The sequence below is a fragment of the Pelophylax lessonae genome, assembly GCF_965119305.1.
Source record: "Pelophylax lessonae genome assembly, chromosome: 5".
Lineage (NCBI taxonomy): Eukaryota > Metazoa > Chordata > Amphibia > Anura > Ranidae > Pelophylax > Pelophylax lessonae.
Genome location: NC_138772.1, coordinates 223936293 through 223955843, shown reverse-complemented (window position 1 = coordinate 223955843; position 19551 = coordinate 223936293). Strand labels below are relative to the sequence as shown.

Below are 19551 nucleotides of genomic sequence, written 5' to 3'. Positions count from 1 at the left end.
GTAGGCATGGCTGGGATGGCTTCTAAGGCACACCAGTTAAACGCTTGTTGATTGGCTGTTGAAAGTCCGCCATTAAAAGAACGCCATTACATACAAAACAGGAAATAAAATTACAGAACACGGATTTTAAACCCGAACATACAGTAAAGTTTTCGGGTCCGTGTCCGGGTAGCAAAAATCCAATTATCCGGTACGGACCCGAATAATACAGTCCGTGTTTGCTCAACACTAATTATAGCGCATGATCAAAAAATCACACAGGTGATCAAATACCACCAAAAGAAAGCTCTGTTTGTGGGAAAAAAAGGACGTCAAATTCGTTTAGGTACAGTGTCGCACGTCCGCGCAATTGTCCGTTAAAGTCACGCAGTGCCGAATTGCAAAATACCCCCTGGTCAGGAAGGGGGTAAAATCTTCCAGGGCTTAAGTGGTTAATAGATAGGTAAGTATAAATATTAATAGATACTGAAATAGATACTAAATTTTGGGTTCTCATCAGCTGTAAGCCATAATCATCAAAATTAGAAGAAAGAAAAGCTTGAAATATATCACTCTGTGTAAAGACTTACTTAAATAAATTCCCATTTTGATGATATTCTAATTTTGTGAGCTGTACTGTACCTGTGTACACAGTATATACAGTGTATATATATATATATATACTGTATATATATATATATATATATATATATATATATATATATATATATTATACTTTTTTATTTATTGTTTGACTAAAATACTCATTTTGAAATGCTTTACTTTGCCTTTTCAGGTATGCAACTTTCCCCTGGATGTACCTTATTTCAGGATTTTTTTCCAGCTCAGATGTTGCATTTATATTCCCATTTTGATGATATTCTAATTTTGTGAGCTGTACTGTACCTGTGTACACAGTATATACAGTGTATATATATATATATATATACTGTAATATATATATATATATATATATATATATATATATATATATATATATATATATATATATATATATATATATATATATTATACTTTTTTATTTATTGTTTGACTAAAATACTCATTTTGAAATGCTTTACTTTGCCTTTTCAGGTATGCAACTTTCCCCTGGATGTACCTTATTTCAGGATTTTTTTCCAGCTCAGATGTTGCATTTATATTTTATATTTCCACAAACTGTATGCTTGGTCTTTGTACAATGTTGCTGACATTTCTGCCACGACTATTAGATGAGATTTCAAACATTGAGGTTAGTAAATCAGTAATACAAATTTCACAATGTGCAGTGTGGAATGCCAGTCACAGCACTTATTTTTTATTTTTCACTAACATTTCTAACATAAAAAAAAGGCGATAGCCATTTATTTTCAGGTTTTGATTGCATACGTGTCCCTTCTAAAGTGTAACCTTGATTTCAAGCAATATTTGTGACTGTATATAACATTTTTGCTGTCTGTGTCTTCAAAATAGAGATTCTTCATACATCTTGTAAAAAAATGTATAGTTTCCACTAACATTCTACAGGTGACTGTTGGTTAACCGTCCCTGAGGTCAGCTTCATTGTCAGCATCTTACTGCTGTGATCACATGCAATGTTTTTAGGCAAACACTCATCACCATTGTTTTAAGGCTTTGACCACAGTTCTGAAGCTCGAGCATACTGTATCAACAAATGGTGAAGATGGATTTTATACATTCGATTCTGTTTAGTGCTTTAGAACAGTGCTTAGAAAACAAGGGTTAAGCTGGCCATTTGCTGCACGTCAGTGTCTCAAACTGGCATTACAGTAAACCCCCCTCCATCGCGGGGGTTACGTTCCAGACCCACCAGCAATAAATGAAAATCCGCGAAATAGAAATACCCAATTTAAATACACTGTAGGCATGTTTTTATAACTTTCATTGTACTTTTAAAAGCATTTTAAGGTCTTTAAACACACTTTTAAAACAATGGAAACACATTTAAACACATAAAAGATACTGAGAGAAAGAGCAAGAGCAATGGAAAACACAAAAATACTTAATTAACAATGATTTAATTAGTAAAATAATATTATTAGGTCCTACAGAAAAAAACGCGAAATCCTGGGACCGCGAAAACTGAACCACGATATAACAGGGGTTTACTGTATTTATAAACACTCTGTTCATGACTCTTGCCTGTTTTCTGCATTTTTCAGTTAGTCTGTAATTCTTTATGCTGCCTACCCAATAGCCCACCTTCTTTAACCAAATTAGACCCTCTTCCCATTCTCGTATCCTTATTATCTCTAGTGTAAAAGTTTGCCCTATTTAAAGTCTATGAGGACTTATTGCACAGGTGCACAGGTGAGGACATTACCAGAGAGGATTTGGGGTGGAAAGAAAATAAACACTGGAGGTCATTAAGGGTTAAGTGAGCACCTGAGTCAAAAAGTCTGTTTTTCATTAGGTTAGGAAGTTATTGAAAGTAAGATGGTTGATTTGACTTTTTTTTATAAGCATGAACTTATCCAAAAAAAAAAAAAACGCACCAAAAAAAGAAATAGAAGGTTGTAAGAAAGAGAATCAAGAGCTGCCAAGTGCACCATAAAGAATTTATTGACATAACTAATGCTCATTACAGCTTTTTACTACCATTGAATGTATATTCATACTTTGTGCTAAATATAGCCGCAAATTCAACACTTAATTTAATGTCATTACTTATCCAACTTGGGTTTTATTCCAGTTACAATAGCAAAGAAATTGCTATACCTATTATGTCCAATAGCAATATAAGAGATTCTAAAAATATGACAAATGACAAAGGTTTTACAATACTGTCTGGACTGTCCAATTACATTCCTACACATGTTATTGTGCATTGCATTCAGTCAGCTTATTTGAATGGGCTGTCTAATTGACCAAAATGCACAGAAAAGGTGCATGCGCAATATTAAGCATGGCATTGCTTTACTATGCATTGTAGTGTGCTGCAGTGCAGGTGCATTGGAAATGTGCATTGAAGTGCCATAAAGCAATGATAGCATCACAGTGCACCAACACTAGGGATGAGCTACAGGTTTGGTTTGACCCCCAACTCTAGCTGTTCGAGGTTCGGCAAAAAGGTGAACTAAATGGCCATATTATGCCTGTCCACCTGTCCAAACCTCTGGCTGCTGCTGAACTGAAGTCAGAACTGATTAATCTAGTGGTAGTACCACTATCGTCATCTATTGAGTCACTTCCGAACTGTCTGCTGGCTTGCTTCAGATAGTAAACATGCCAGTGAGTATCCCAGGTGACATTATTAACTAATAATTGGCTTGTCGACATTCAGCAGCCAGCTGGCAAGCTTTCTTTTGCAAAGGTCTGCCTGATTGCATTCAATTTAAAAGTGTTTAGGTTTGACCTCATATTATATGGATTTAGTAAATCTAAAGGAAAAAAACTAAAGAAAATTGTATAGTGTGTATCCAGCTTAAGGGAAGGTCAGTCCTGTTTTTGAGAAACAGAGACAGAGAATTATAATACTTCCTTTGTGGCAGGATCATAAACTGCCAAAATAAATGATTAAAAATTCCTCTTAGATTTTAGTGTTTGGGTTTAGATCAGCTTTAACCTGATTTAAAAGGCACCACAGTGATTCAACATTAAAGCGGTTGTATCCCGCTTTTTGACACTTTTACCTACAGGTAAGCCTATAATAAGGCTTACCTGTAGGTACAAATAATATCTCCTAAAGCGGCGCATGCGCTCTGAAGGTCCGGGGGGACCTTCAATTAAGTTGCCGGGAGCTTGCCGGAAAAATCACTCCTGCGCGCATGCGCGGGAGTGACGTCATCGCGGCTCCGGCCAATCAGCGCGCTGGAGCCGTCTCTTCCGGCCAATCAGCGCGCCGGAGCCGCAGAACCCGGAAGAGACGACGAGGGATCATGGCAGCGCCCGCATCGATGTCCGGGGGTCCGTGTCGGGGCTTCGTTTTAAGGTAAGTTAAACATAATGGGCTAGTATGCGATGCATACTAGCTCATTATGCCTTTGTCTTGAAGGTTTTTTTTTTTTTTTTTTTTTTTTTTATAGGGTTTACAACCGCTTTAATATGGCTCTGAAACTATCTGGATCAGATGTTGAGTTTGGGTATTTTATAGCCATTGTTAGTATTTTGAGAGCCTTTTCACAACTGTGTACTGTGGCAATGCATGCTAAAATGCGCAGGCTAACAGGTGCTGCCATGACGCATAGCACCCATTCTATGTTTGCTGTGTTGAAATACCATTGATTGTGCATAGCACTACAATCAAAACGAATGAGCTAACTTAAACCTGTACTGTAAAGCTACTGTGGAGGAATTCATAAAGGCATTACAAAGCTATGTGTGAAAAGACACCAAGTTCATCTAGTTCAAACAATAGAAAAAGAATCAATACAATAATACAATTTAAACTTCAATATAAAGAACCTTAAACCCATATTTGATCCAGAGGAAGGCAAAACCCCTAAAAACATGGCCTAATTTTCCCCAACAAGAGAAAAAATACCTTACTGATCCTCTAAGACAATCGGATATTCCATGAATCAACAATCATTGGTGTTTTTACATATACATTTTAATAGACAGTCACATTCTGTGTGTTCAGGATTGTTTTAAAAGAACTCAGTGAGCTTAAACTAGTTCCTGAGGGAATCTATTACACATTTTTATGGCTCTTACTGTGAAGGAGCCTTTCCCTATGTGCAGGTTAAACCACTTTTTATCCATTCGTAAACAGTATCTCCTTGTTCTTTTAATGACCCTAAAGTGAATCACTTTTCACCAAATTCACTATATGAACCATTCACGTATTTCTTATTGGTAATCATACCCCTTAAATGCCTTTTCTCAAGGGACAATAAATTCAGTTCAGCTAAATGAGATGCTCTTTGCCTCTTATCAATTTAGTTCCCTTCTCCGCATACTCACCAGTTCCACAATATAATTTTGAGAATTGGAGTCCAAAATTAATCTGAATATATTAGATGATGTCTTACTAATGTCAAAACCAAAGAAAATTCCCAACTCAACTTAATGGCCAGCCTGCAGCCAACTGAATTATCCCATCTAACAGTCTGCGTTAAAAACAGGGGCCCAGTTTGCACACATTCGCCAATGCGTGCGTAAGCTGCAGAGCCACTTCATAGCACCCCAGTATTATCTGCAGTCCTAACTCTAAACTCTGAGAGTCTTCATATTAGAAGCACATGCATTATAATGGATATGCAGAGGGCAGGTGAGACTGAAAGGAGCCAACCCTTCCTTAAAGGCAGAGGGGTGCATTTGACACCCAGCATATAGCACAATGGCAGCAAAGATGTCCAGTGCATCCCAGTATTCCAACAGTATAACAAATTGCCACTGCTCAAAACTATAAATGGCCTTTTCAATGTCAAACAAAACCAAAGAAAATGCCCAGCTCAACTTACCGACCAGCCTGCAACCAGCCGAATTATCCCACTAATAGATCTGAAGTTACTTTGTAAAGACTTTTAAAAAATATAAGCTCCACATTGGCCTTGCACCAATCTTATGGTATAACACCTGTCATTAAAGAGTCTTTAAAAGTTATAAACCATGGCTTTTCAATAACAGAGCTACTGCCTGCAAAGTTATCAGGAAAGTTCAAAGGGCCCCAGTGAATGAAGCCAGTCGGGGGTCCAACCACGTCATCTAACTTTAACTCAGAATATGATTAAAAAATGGGAAGGCCTGAGGCTCTAAGTAGAGCCTCACATTATTGAGTTTCCTAGTGCAGAAGAAAAAATGCACACTAATCCTCAAAATGCCAGTCTTAGTGTTGTCTGAAGTTTTACCAAAGAAAGAGGAAGGTATAAGCTCAATCAACCAGACCTATGACCACAGCAACCTCTAATAAACTCTTGTATAAGCTGGTAGGCATCTCACCAATAGTTACTGTTCAAGTGCAAAGAATCTACATGAGTGTTCTTAGTGGCTTCGGTGCACAAGTGATTTTGCTATACCAGGACCTCGATGTCAAGCACCTAAGGCATCTGTCCCTACCAGAATTAAAAGATGTATATATAAATCTAGGAGAGTGGAGCAAAGAAGTATTCTTACTGTGGAGATTAAGCTTTCATTTGACCCAATAGTTGTCTGACAGCCAGGGACCTTGATACACAAGCCATTGTGTGCTTGTGGCATCTAGGATCTACAAAGAGTTTTTTGATCATGGGATTAACAGACTTGATAATCTGCTCCCATCCCCTTAAGATGTAACTATCCATCAGAAAGTATGCACCCTATGCTGAGGCTGATTTGATCCAGTAACTGATCAGAGAGTGAAATTTATGATGGCTGAAGAAGACAGAAATAATTTACAGTCAGGAAACATGGCCTTTTTCTGAGCTGCACTGAAGAGCTGGGAACAGTTGGGACCTTACTTTGTATTAGAGAAAAACCCAAATTAAGTGAGACTTTGAGATATTGCTAATCCCCATACAATTTTGGAGAGGGTGTGGGAAAGAACCACTGTCAGTGTCTGCAACACTATGGACTCCTTTGTAAAACCATGAACCTGAAATTTGCTTGGACAGGTGAATCGAACTACATCCACCTCCCATCTTAACTCCGCGGAGCCTTTCTACACAGCATACACTGCCATACTACCAGAGTGCATTAACCAACTCCAAGCTCAACATCTAAGATAGTGAGAATGTTTCTCCAAGAGTAAGTTCAATGCAAGGTCTGCAAAGAGCACCCAGACTCGTTAATAGATGGCACACTTAAACATCCATCATAGTTTAGTGTGCCAGATTTGAGGAGCGCATGCCACCAGATTCTCGTGTATTCTTAAGACAGTAAGACAGTCCCCATAGGGTTCTTTTATTTTTACAGAATGCCTCAAGGCTTGACTGGGGCACCTTTGACCCAGTAGACTTAACCATGGGAGATATAAAATGTGTAGAATGGGTGGTGTATCTGGATGATCTAATTGACTATGAAAGGGCACAAGAGGAGAATGAACAATGCTTGGAGAAAGTGTTAAAGTGCCTTCACAAATTTTATTCCATTGACAATCTTTCACCTACCTGGAACATGTAGTCTCTGCTAAAGTAGTGTCTACTGATGCCAAGAAGTTGAAAGATGTTGCCACCAGGCCTCGACCCAGAGACAACACAGCCTAAATTGCTCCTGGGATTTTGCTCCTACTACAGAACAATTGTGGAATGTTTTTCCAGAGCTGATGAATTCTCCAGATGGGTCCAGAATGAATCATACTGAATAGGATTGGTGTAGCTTTGAAATGGGCTCATTTATAGAAGGATCCCTCTGTCGAGGTCCCATGGGTTTTGGTGTGCAATAACTTTCTGTGCTTTGAACCTGATATGAGTGGACTGGTTAAAGTTTCAGTGGTGACTGATTATTTTACCAAGCAGGTGCATTAGGAAGTTTCAGGACATGCTGGGGACCCAAAAGTTATGAACAATCCCCTATTATCCACAAGGAGACCAACAGACTAATGGGCCATACACACTATACAATTTTCTTTAGATTTTTTCCTTCAGACTTACCAAATCCATATAATAGGAGGTCAAACCTAAACACGTTCAATTTGTATGCAATCAGGCAGGCCCTTGCACTACATAGAAAAGGTAAATCTAAAGAAAATCTGACAACAAAAGTTGAATAGTATTTATCCAGCTTAAGGGGTTGATTTACTAAAACTGGAGAGTGAAAAATCTGGTGCAGCTCTGCATAGAAACCAATTAGCTTCCAGGTAATTGTTTTTTCAAAGCTTAATTGAACAACCTGAAGTTAGAAGACGATTGACTACCATGCACTGTTGCAACAGAATTTGCACTCTCCAGTTTTAGTAAATAAACCCCAAAGTATTTTAGTTGCACCCTCCTGAACATGCTTAAGACACTCACAGTAGAGAAGGAAGCAGCTCTAAAGAGGTTATTACCCCCAAAGCAGACTTCCTGAGGCACTAGAACACCCAGTTACTATACCAGATGGATGGTACCCCCAGCTATTCTCCTAACACACCATGGCGGGTAGTAATTTGCCTATATTAGTAATTGGTATCTAGTTGCATGTTATTACTGAATCAAATTTGTTTAGCTTTTAATGTAAAACTGCTTCTTTGGGGGACTTTGGGTGAAGTGTGTTGCCTTGTCCAGTGGCCCCTTTAAGCATCAGGAACTGCGCAGCATGGGCATTTTGATAGCACCAAATAGGAGCTTCCTGTTCTTGCAGGTGACTGACAGGTCTGTGACAGGAAGCCGGAAGGGAGTTGAACGTTAAGCGAAAGCATAATTTGATGCTGTTCACAAACAGCAGGAGATGACTGGCCACATTGTGTGGCTTGAGGACAGCTGTGGGGAGCTGATGTCACCCAGAAGGAACTGGAATGACGAAGCTGCCTGGTGCTGAGAGAAAAGAGCCCAGAGAGATAGTAATAGTACAAAAGAAGAAAATCCCCTAAGGGGTTGGGACTTTTTAGGCACGCAAATAGATACAAAAATTGATCAAAAATATTTTATTATACAAAAAATATATAACATACATAATAAATGAGATCTCATCCTGCCTGAGGTGACGGCGATCACTTTGTATGCTCCTCTAAGTTGCATGTGGTTAAGGAATTTTTGTCCTGATCCCAACCTGCATCTGAGTTCCTGTATCTATTTGGACTCCAGCCACATACAGCATATGTACTGGATATCTTCAATTTTATTCTAACCTACTATCTACATAGGGGACCAGTTCTCCCTCCTCTTTTCTCCCCCCCCCCCTCTTTTTTGATCAGGGGGTTCAGTTCTTTTTTCCGTTGTTTTGGAAACCTACAGGCAAGCTCTGGAATTACACATTTGGTTTTAATCCAGCAAACAGAAAATCTCAACACAATCACAGATGATAACCTTACTTGCAGTATCTAGCTAATTACCCCTGAAGAAGAAGCATACAGCTTCAAAACGCGTTGGGTATCCTGCTGCTGTTCTTCTGCATTTCTCTCTGTGCTGTGTTTTTATGGAACTGTTTGCCAATTTACTCTGTTATGTATTATGTATGTTATATATATTTGTATAATAAAATGCCAATATTTTTTTATAAATTTTTGTATCTATTTGCGTGCCTAAAAAGTCCCAAACCCTTAGGGGATTTTCTTCTTTTGTACTATTGCATTTCAGGACGTGGCACCTCCTCCAACAGGGGGCTTTTGTTGTGGACTAACCATGTTCTTCAGAAAGATAGTAATGGAGACTCACAAGGGAAACTGTGAGCCGGGGGCTGTACTGTGCAGCAAAACAAGTAGCAAGGAGAGTGGCAAGTGTTAAAGGCGACAGTGTGGATAAATAATCCAGGAAGCCATTTGTTTTTCTTATTGGTCCCCAGTAGACTCTGCAGGACCAGGAATGCATCCAAGGAGCCTGCTGTGCTATTGAATACTTAGCCCATTTCCTGCAGACTGGGACTACTGGTTAGGGAAAGTTCCTGCCACTGAACTTTTCTATTGTGTCAGGCAGGACACAAATTATAAACAAGCAAAAAATTTGGGGGAGCATACCCATGTATTTCTAAAGCTGGTGCAGCTATGAACCAAAAGACATGTATATTAAAAAAGAATAGCACACACATGCAAAAGAAATTACTACCAAATTTGAAGACAATTCATAAATAAAAATGGGGATTTGGTCCCACCATATGGCCATATAGTGCTCAAGCCCACCACTACGTCAAAGTACCCCATTATTAGTGGGTCCTACACCATCCAATAAGGTGGTGGGACCTATCTGCACCAGACAAGCCCAGGGGGAATCTACTAGGTGGATTTTACCATAAGCCTGTGTGGGAATAATTGGAACTATATGCACCTTTTTTAACGTTTTGCACCCATCACACAGAGGTGGCAATGGTTGAATTATTGGACACTTTATGTTGAATATTTTCAGCGTGCACCTTTGTGTTGTTTTTGATTTTCACTGGAGTGACATTGATACACCACGATTTATTCATCACAGTTATATTTATATTTATGTTTATGTACATGAGTATATAGTGTTATTGTATACCCATTTTGATTGCACATCAACCAAGGTACACATCACAGGAGTGTGGTAGATACTTATTATAGTATCATATACCTCCTGACTTGTGACATACGTGAATTTAGCGCACCTGATTTTTTCTTTATCATTCTTTATCACCTTTTGGCTCTAAGGTTGCAGCTTCATTCACTTCACAGATCCTGCGCACCAATATTTTTTACACATTGCTTGGAAAAGAGTTGCACTGGATTCTATTTAATAATAATAAAGAGGTATGGTGGATTGCACAATGCACTTTATAGAAGATTAATAGGTTTATTTATACAATGACTTTTGTGGGCTTTTGTTACAATTAGAGATCACTACTAAAAGATGTATGTTATATGAAATATTTAGCACATCAGAGCACTTTATTTGTATGTCACAATGGAAATTTGATTTGCAAAGTGATGTTTATTTAATTTGTGTTTGTAGAAAAGGGTAGCACTTATAATTGTATTTGGGATCATCTTATATTGCACTTTTTTTATTGGATTAGAAGTAATATATATATAAACACATTTGTCAAATATCAAGAACGATATCTGTTACAGCAACTGCAGTGAGATATATAAACTTGAGTGCAAGTATACAAATGCACAGTACATACCTCCTTCAAAGGCTTGTAATAGGTTTTCCTACATGCCTCAATAGTTGCCCCAGCTTGTCTCTGATCTGATTCATCTGTGTACTGACCATTGTTTATTGACCTTGTCTCTGCCTGCAGCCTGAGTCGACCCTTGTCTATTATTGATTGCTTCTTCTGGCCGCCCCCTAGACTGATCCTTGCCTGTTTATTGACACACTTTCCCCTGCTGCCTGGGACTACCACCTGCCTGTCTACTAATCATATCTCTGCTTGTATGCTATGCTTTTACCTTTTTTCTGTTTCTTGTGTTACATGTTTAGAGAATATAGCACCATGGGGGCAACCAAGTACCTATTGACCAACTTGTCTTAAGGGAATGGGATCCTGCGTTAGGTGAAGCAGCACTAGCCAAATATAGTCTGTGACCTCTGACCTTTTGTAGAGAGATTTGGAGCACACACCTATCTCCACACAGAGGCTCTGTCTGCAAATAGGAGTCCTGAGCTGTGATCAGGCTTGGCTTATAATGAGGACACACACACCTACATACTTACACAAATGGCAGGTCTCCAATAAGACCCAGACACAGTACTGAAGGCTCCCCAAGACACTTTGGAACCTTCAAGCTCCAGGCCCTGATCTGGTATTACAAAACCCACAGAAAGCTGAAACCTCAGTCTTCTCTTCACAGAAAGATTAGACAGGATTTTCGCATTGTCTTAATGTGAATCCTGTTCCATTTTTACCTTTATTTATCCAGTTGCAGGGCTTAGCACTGTCACAGTAGGTACTCGGTTCTTTGTCCTCATCCTGTGACACCAGGCTAGAAGGCAGAAAGGAAGCGAGAACTCTATCTCTCTTTTTCTATGGTTGGGGGGGGGAGAGGCATCAATACAAAGCTATTTCAGGAGCTGAAGATGAAGAGGCTTGGTCAACATACAGACATTCACCCTCTTGAAGCAATCTTTCAGCCTTTAGTTGATTACTACTGTGATTATCCTGTCTTGTCAGGCACTCGTCACAAATGACAGCTCTCTGTCTGGTTGCTGAATGTGAACAAGCTGGCCTAAGATGTTCTCTCAAGTCATTGACCAAAATGTGATCATTACCATATTTGGTCAATGACATTGCCAAGGATGCCGCTGGCTTATTTACAATTTGAAACAAGTTGGCGGGTGGCCTAAAGCTGTCATTTTGCAGTGGTAGTAATAACCCCACTAAATGAATTACTTCCAGCTGCAGCAGATCTGGCAATTCAGTTTGCCCGTTCGGCGACCTCCAAACAGCTTGAATTCAGGTTAGACTAATGGTTGGCCTTAACTCAAAGCTCATCCCTACTACTGACTGGTTAGATGGTCTGCAAAAAAGTGTCTGCAGCCAATTATACAAAGGTAGATTGAACTGTCTAGGTTTAGCGCAATTTCAATGTTTACATGTTAGCACTTGTAGCTCAGTAATTGCTTTTACATGTTGCTTGGAATTTTACTTGGCAGTTCGTGATTGATATTTTAATTGTATCCTGGGTATGTACGGATGGAGTACTTTCACATTAAGGAAGACATTCACGTTATCCTAACAAATTTGCTGTTTCTCTATCAATTTACTTTCTATTTTAAAACAAGTAATTGTCAGAATAAAGCATGTAATGTAGCCCAAAACATACACCTAAGAAATATGGATAATGTTTACTTGCACTATATGATCACAAAATCTGTGATACATTCTAACTGAAACAATACTATTTTCATTACACAGAGTTTTACAGATATCCATAATATACTTAAATGGGTTTTCCTAATTTTTCCTCAATTTTGCCTTGGAAATGGCTTGATGGAACTTACCTTGAGACAAGTAAAGTTTGACCTCATAAAAAGCTTTGGAATTGATTCTTACATCAGTCCATTTCATATGGATTTTCTTGGGTGGACATTTGCTGCAATGGTAATACAAGGGAGCATCTTATTTTTCTTGAGACTTGTCATAAATGGACAATCGTTTCAAAGACAAAGGTGAGATTTTAACAAAATGTCCATAATTGATACTTTATGTGACTACGCTGACTAGGCTGAGAAGGTCTGATTTATAATTACAGAGATAAGGTTTAAAAGGACTATTGTAATATTATGTACTATGATTGTGAAAACAATGGTCTGCAATAATTATAATAATAATAACAATAATAATATTAGCACACTTACTTGTGGAATACTGATACATATAGTAGTAAGTTCAAAGGAACATATATTAACATTGTTCCATTAACATTAGTCTCTCTCTTATTAGAGCATTCATTCCAATGCATTTAAAAAAGTAACAGAAAAATATACACTTTAATTTTGACAGAAGTAAATATGGAAGTAGGGCAATCCATTGTACCATCAACAGCAACATTGCATGTAGAGATGCAAAAAAAATATTCTACCTTTATTATAATAGCCAGCAGGAACAGTTTCTTTTCTAACATGTTTTGCACTGGGCAGAGTACTTTCTCAGTTATTCTTTTAAAAAAGCACTGTGTCTAGTATTACTAGACAATATTACTAGTAACAGAATAGAAGCTGTTCCTGCTAGCTATTTTAACCACTCTAGTACTATGCTATAGCCAAAAGACGGCAAATGGTCATCCAATTTTGAAAGGGTGTTCATGGACATTCCTCTAGAACCCCCCCCCCCCCCCAACACGCACCCCCTGGGGTGCTCACTGGGCGCAATCACAGATCGTGGCAAATGGCCAATCTCAGCAGCCATTTACCATGTGATCAGCTGTGTCCAATCACAACTGATCACACGTTTTCTTCATGCACTGTGTGAAGAAAGGAAAGCTGATAACCGGAAAGGCTCTCTTTATATTCTTTACACTGATAATCAGGGCACTAAACATTAGTGCCCTGATTATCAGTGCAGCTTATCAGGGATGCCTCATCAGTGCCCATCAGTGCAGCCTCATCAGTGCCCATCAGTGCAGCCTCAACAGTGTCCATCAGTGCAGACTCTACAGTTCCCATCAGTGCAACCTCATCAGTGGCCATCAGTGAAAATGAAAAAAATACTTATTTGCAAAAGTTTATAACAGAAAAACATTTTTCTTTCAAAATTTACGTTTTTTTTTTTTTTTTTTGTTTGTTTAGCAGAAATGTAAAAATTCAGTGTTGATTAGGTACCACCAAAGCAAAGCTGTCTGTCTCTAAAAATTATAAAAATGTAATATGTGTTGCATGACTGCGCAATTGCCATTCAAAATGTGACAGCACTGTAAGCTGAAAATTTGCCTGGGCAGGAAGAGGGTAAGTGCCCAGTATTGAAGTGGATAATAAAGAAAGAATATTATTTTTCATCTTGGTGTGCAGCATTCCCATTGTTGGTACAATTGATTGCCTCTATGGAGACGATCCAGCACCAGATATGTGATTGTGGAGTTAGAAGTCTGATCTTGCTTGGAGGGACATGTGAAATATTTGACATTGGATGCAAGTGGGGGAAGTTTTAGTTATGACCCAAAATTTCACAGGACATATCATCTTTGACATTTAAGCATGTTGGCAGTGTTTTACAACATTCCAGATATACATTATTTAGTTGTATGAGTGTCAATACCGCTTCATCCACGTCAGTCTTCCATTAATCTGCCACTATAGGAAGGGGTGAGAGTGTGTATATAATCCATAGAACAATGCTCTATATTTCAAAAATATCCTAAATCCCCCAAAAAATGGATCAGCTCCATTAGACCATATTAAGTGTATTCAGGTGTTCTTTTGAAATTTTAAGGATATTTCTTAGACAACAGATGAGATAATTATTGACTGCTATATTTTTTTGGAGTGATTTGTAAACAACATAACCTTTAGAATTTTTGGGCATTTTTTCCAGACATGAATCACTATTATATGACAGTTCCAATGACAAGGATGTTGTAATGGAACGTGGAAGGGTGCTTGATGGAATGACTCCTAATGATATACTTCTACTCTACAATCTCAGAAAATCTTACCAAAATAACATTGTGGTGAAGGACATCTGCTTAGGCATCAAAGCAGGAGAAGTACATTTTTTTTTTTGTCCTAGCTTCACTTTGCTTCTAAAGAGTATGAAAATGATAAAACATTCAACTAATGTTAATGTTATGAATGTGTAAGTGCTTGAAAGCGTAAATGAAACATGTTGTCTACATAAACATATGTAAATACTTGAACAAACCATCATTGGCAGCTGTAACTGCAGGCACTGTGGATTAAGTGCTTCCGGTTTTGAAAGTCATTCTCTTAGCACCAGAGGTGTGAAAGGCTGCATGGAGGGTGCTCAGGGTTAGCTGACCTGGTGTAGATAAGGATTTTAGTACTTCCGTTGTGAATGCAACAATGCCTGCAGCTATATAGGTCAGTGAAATCTTGTTGTAAAGCACATTTACTTATTAGGAATATGTAAATACTTGAATGTTCATAGCCTGGCCACAAGCTCAAATGTAAGCACCCCTCAATTATTTCAGTTTAAAAACTCATCAAGTTTGTCTGGTGACTTGGCAACTCCAGCTTTCTAGAGCCTAATCATGTTCTCAAAAGGCAGCTAGATGATGTTGTGCATAAATGGTCAGAGATATTTCTAACAGATTTGCAGTGTTCGAGTGGATTTGTGAGTGGATGTTTGCATTCTGATGCCCACTGTAATGTCCAAGAAAATAATAATGACAGAGATACTTTTTAATAACTGTTTCTATTTTATTCATGTTAAATTTGTTTTTTAAAAATCAATAGGATTTATAGCTTAGGATTTTGGTTGCAAGTGTATCTTCCTGGTCACCAACACAAAGGAATCTATGCCGCTCCAGGTGGGAGATAATGGTTCAATCTAAACTGGGTGCACGTCCAGTCCGTGAACCATGGGAATATAGTTTTTGTAGAAAATGGTTTGACAGCACTCCAGTGTTATCGGATAAAAATTCTTTATTTCTCCATAAATGCTGTCATATTTATGGAGAAATAAAGAATTTTTATCCATTAACACTGGAGTGCTATCTTCCTGGTCCACATGCTTTAAATTACAGTAATTGATTTGCCTGCAGTTTTTTTAGTGAATGTCAGCTTCACTGCTTCACAAAAATGCCTCCTAAAGTTCAATTGAACATTCACACCTTTTGATTTGCTGTCCCTGGAATGTATTTAAAGTGATTGTAAACCCTCACATATACCCAGTAAAGTGAATAGCCTCAGATGATACACAGATATTAAACAAATCCAGCCACATAAGTTTTACTTGTATATCTACTGTCTTCCTCTATCTACACTTTTTAGAAAGTGCAGATCATGTTACAATATTTCTTCCTCTTTCAGCAGCACAAAGGGATGGGTGGGGAATTACACTGTGAGAGTTGATTGGAGGAAAGGGACACACCCCCTCTCCACATAGGCAGAGGAACGAAGGAACATGCAGAGCTGTAGTCTGAATAGACAAGCTCTCTGCTTATCTACCTTTAAGCACCCTCCCTGACACAAATTTTAAACTACTGTAATCTCATGTGTCAGAGAACTTGTCAGAAGTGACTCATGCTGATAACAGAAGAACGAAGCACCAGAGAGAAATGAAACTTAGAGCTTTGGAGAGAGATTAGTAAATGCTACATATATGTGTGTATAGTTCAACTTTCATGAATGGGGTTTACAACCACTTTAACTTAAAATAAAAGCTCATTTAGGCTTTAACTTTATCAGAACACATCATCTGCTTATTGAAGACTGCAGCTAAGATGAGTACACTGATTTGTTCACTGCCCCCTTTACCAGCCAGAGAAAAATGAGTGTATGAGAAAGCATTATAAATAGGTATCCCAAAAAAATTGTGTAGTCTATTGCAAGCTGATGAGGGATTTCTATGTCCTACTCAGTTGACTAGACTCATCAACAGGAACAAAAGAGTCATAAACAATGTCAACACACTTATTTCATATTAGTTAACGATGCAACATTATCAATTACTTAGTGACTAGTCTCGCACAAACAACAATGCTGGGTTGCACCTAGGACAGAAACTGGCTTGCAGCCTTGCAACTTTAAAAGCAAGAAACCATTATATCAGTCCAGTCAAAATGTTCCACTTCCCCAAATTAAAAACAACAGCCAATATTTTCTTTAAAGACAAAATGCCTTAACAGGAAAAAAAAAGCTCACAGATTGCATACACAGTGTGTAAGTAATAAAGCTTATAAAAAAAGTGCTTATGCTGAACATAGATTCAAAATCCTTAAAATTACGCTGATAAACAGTGTAAAAAAATAGAAAAAAATAATTAGCAATAGTATTCAGTGTAGGTTGCAGGATTAATGGAATAATACAATCATGTGTTACATTATTGGTAGAGCAGTACAAAAAAAAAAAAAAAAACACCTAATTTATTATGAAAAAATGTAGTGCTATTTAGGATAATTTATTGGATTAGTGTTTAGATAAACCTTAACATAAAATAAGGAGGCAAAAGAGAAAGTAAGAGTAAAAGTAAAACTTGTACTTGCTGGGGTAAAAATGTTGGCAATTGTGGGAGGCACTATCACAAACCATACAACAGCTGGCACAATAACTGCTTCTAGATCGCCTAGCGTCAAAAAAGATCAAATGATGGAGGATACAGACTGTAGGGCCCCAGCAGTTGCAGGATATACTGTAGCTGTAATGAACAATCTTGAGCCTTTGCCAGTTTTTGTCATTACTTAGCACAACATCTATGGTAAGGCTGCAGTACACACATGCTACAATGAGTATTGGACATTCAGCCTGTACAGAATCCAGAGCTGTTTGATGTTGACTGTTTGTTGGAAATCTGATTTGTATGTGTTCTGACCCTCTGCTTTGACTGCTGTTGCCTGCTGTTCACTCAAACCACCTGTCTGTGGCCTTTGATCCTGCTTCTTGTATAGCATCAGTGTGTATCCCCCTGTTACCCCTGTTTGACACCATGGGTCCACTAAGCTTCATGACAGTAGTCTTTAGTCACTAGGTCCAACTAGTGAACAAATAATTTGTTAGTGCCTGGAGAATGGTTTAGATCTTTTTGAATTCACTCATCCAAGGGGCATTACAATGGCATTTGCAGCAAGTGCTAGCTTCCAGTGGGGCACATAAATCTTTTGGGGAAGGTGTATCATCCTGGTGTCCTGATGATGTCAGTTTGTCTAAATATACTCTTATAAACTGACCAGCCTTAATAGTGCTGACAAACTGGACTTTGAATGGTTTTATTTTATCAATGTCTACAATAATCTGCACAAAATGGTCTAGCTTGTATGTTATTTAACACAGTAAACAAGCAGTACATTTGAGAACCAGACCACTGATTAGATATCAATTTATAAAAAAATACATACCATTAAATAACCTTGAGACTTTATTTATTAAATAGAGATGGCCTTGTGGTTCACCCGGCAGTCGGTTCGTGGCGAACTTTGCTCGTTCGCTGTCCGCCGATCATGCGAACATATGGCGATGTTCGTGGCCGCCATATTCTTTTACATTGGGAAGAACTTTGACTCATGACACATCCATCAGGTGGTGCAGGAAAGCCAGTTGAGACATTTCAGCACATGGACATATCCCCTACCTTATAAATAGACCTGATCTGGCTGCCATTTTACATTCTGCCTTTTGTCAGTGTAGGGAGAGGTTTGCTATGTGGAGCAGGGACAGATTGTCAGTGACACAAATTGCTCGGTAATAGGTCCACAAAAGTCCTTTTAAGGACTGGTATAGGTGTACTGTCTATATTCTGTCTTTTGTCAGTGTATGGAGAGGTTGCTGTATGGAGCAAGGACAGGCTGTCAGTGACACAGATCGCTCAGTAATAGGTACACAAAAGTCCTTTAAAGGACTAGGTGTACTATTTTTTGGTGTGCAGTATATAGGAGTGTAATATAGAAAGCATATTATAGTATATTTGGGTACTGCAGACATTTTGCCTCTTTCGCTGCATTAACTGTACTACACACAGTGACAAAAGTTGCTAGAAAATATTTTTCATAACTGGTGTGATAAACCAGTGGCCCCTGAAAGGACAGATTGAAGCGGGGTGTTATACTTTCATAATAGTGTTGTTGGGTACTGCAGAAATTGTGCCTCTTTCGCTGCGTTAACTCTGCTACACACAATGACAAAAGTTGCTAGAAAATATTTTTCATAACTGGTGTTATAAACCAGTGGCCCCCCAAAATGACAGATTGAAGCGGGGTGTTCTATACCTTCTTCCACATATACTACGCTTATCTAGAGACTTTTGTCACAGGGTCATCTAAAAAATGACAGGCAGAGGAAGAGGCAGGCTCTTCCGCAGGGGTGGTATGGGTAGGGCAGGAGAACCAGGCCGGAGCCAAAGTGGGAAGTTGCAGAAGGTGGGTTCGATCACGTCAAAAGACGCACCAGACTTGGTTGAGTGGCTCACTCAGCCTTCCTCTTCTGCACCCCACTCATCCTCTCTATCTGCACTCTCTGCTGTGTGCATCCGCAAAGAAAATTTGTGGCCATTGGAACACCACAATGGAAGGTCCCAGGAAAGAAATATTTCTCGCAGAAGGGCATCCCAGAGCTATATTGCAATGTTCAGTGGCAAGTCAATGTATCTCTGGCACACGGTGTCGGTGCCAAGATACATAGATACATCTGACCACAGACACGTGGTCTAGAAAACATGGGCAGGGAAGGTATATAACTAATACTGCACACTGGATGAACCGTCTGGCGTGCATCTTCTTCTCCTCCTCCATCCTCCCTCTCCTCCTCGCTGACTCATCCTTTTCCGCTGCTACCGTCTCTTCCACTGCACCGCCCAAGATCCCCAGAACCTATTCGACATGCCAGGTTACACATTGCCATGCTGTGCTGCGTCTGTTGTGCCTGGAAGCCTAGAGCCACATTGGTCCTGCACTCCATTCAGCTTTGCATTCACTGGCAGATC

At 38.8% G+C, this 19551-nt stretch overlaps 1 protein-coding gene across 1 annotated transcript in view; it reads left to right on the top strand.

Moving 5' to 3' along the window:
* Nucleotides 1-1093: 1093 nt before the first annotated feature.
* The window catches only part of LOC309556013 (ATP-binding cassette sub-family A member 13-like), a gene marked incomplete at its 5' end in the record, with an annotated part of 219981 nt that continues 201523 nt past the window's right edge, over nt 1094-19551 (top strand). The window contains 3 exons of the mRNA XM_082258276.1: nt 1094-1231; nt 12376-12629; nt 14491-14662. Of these exons, the coding sequence (XP_082114402.1) occupies nt 1094-1231; nt 12376-12629; nt 14491-14662 (564 nt within the window). The remainder of the gene's footprint in view (nt 1232-12375; nt 12630-14490; nt 14663-19551) is intronic.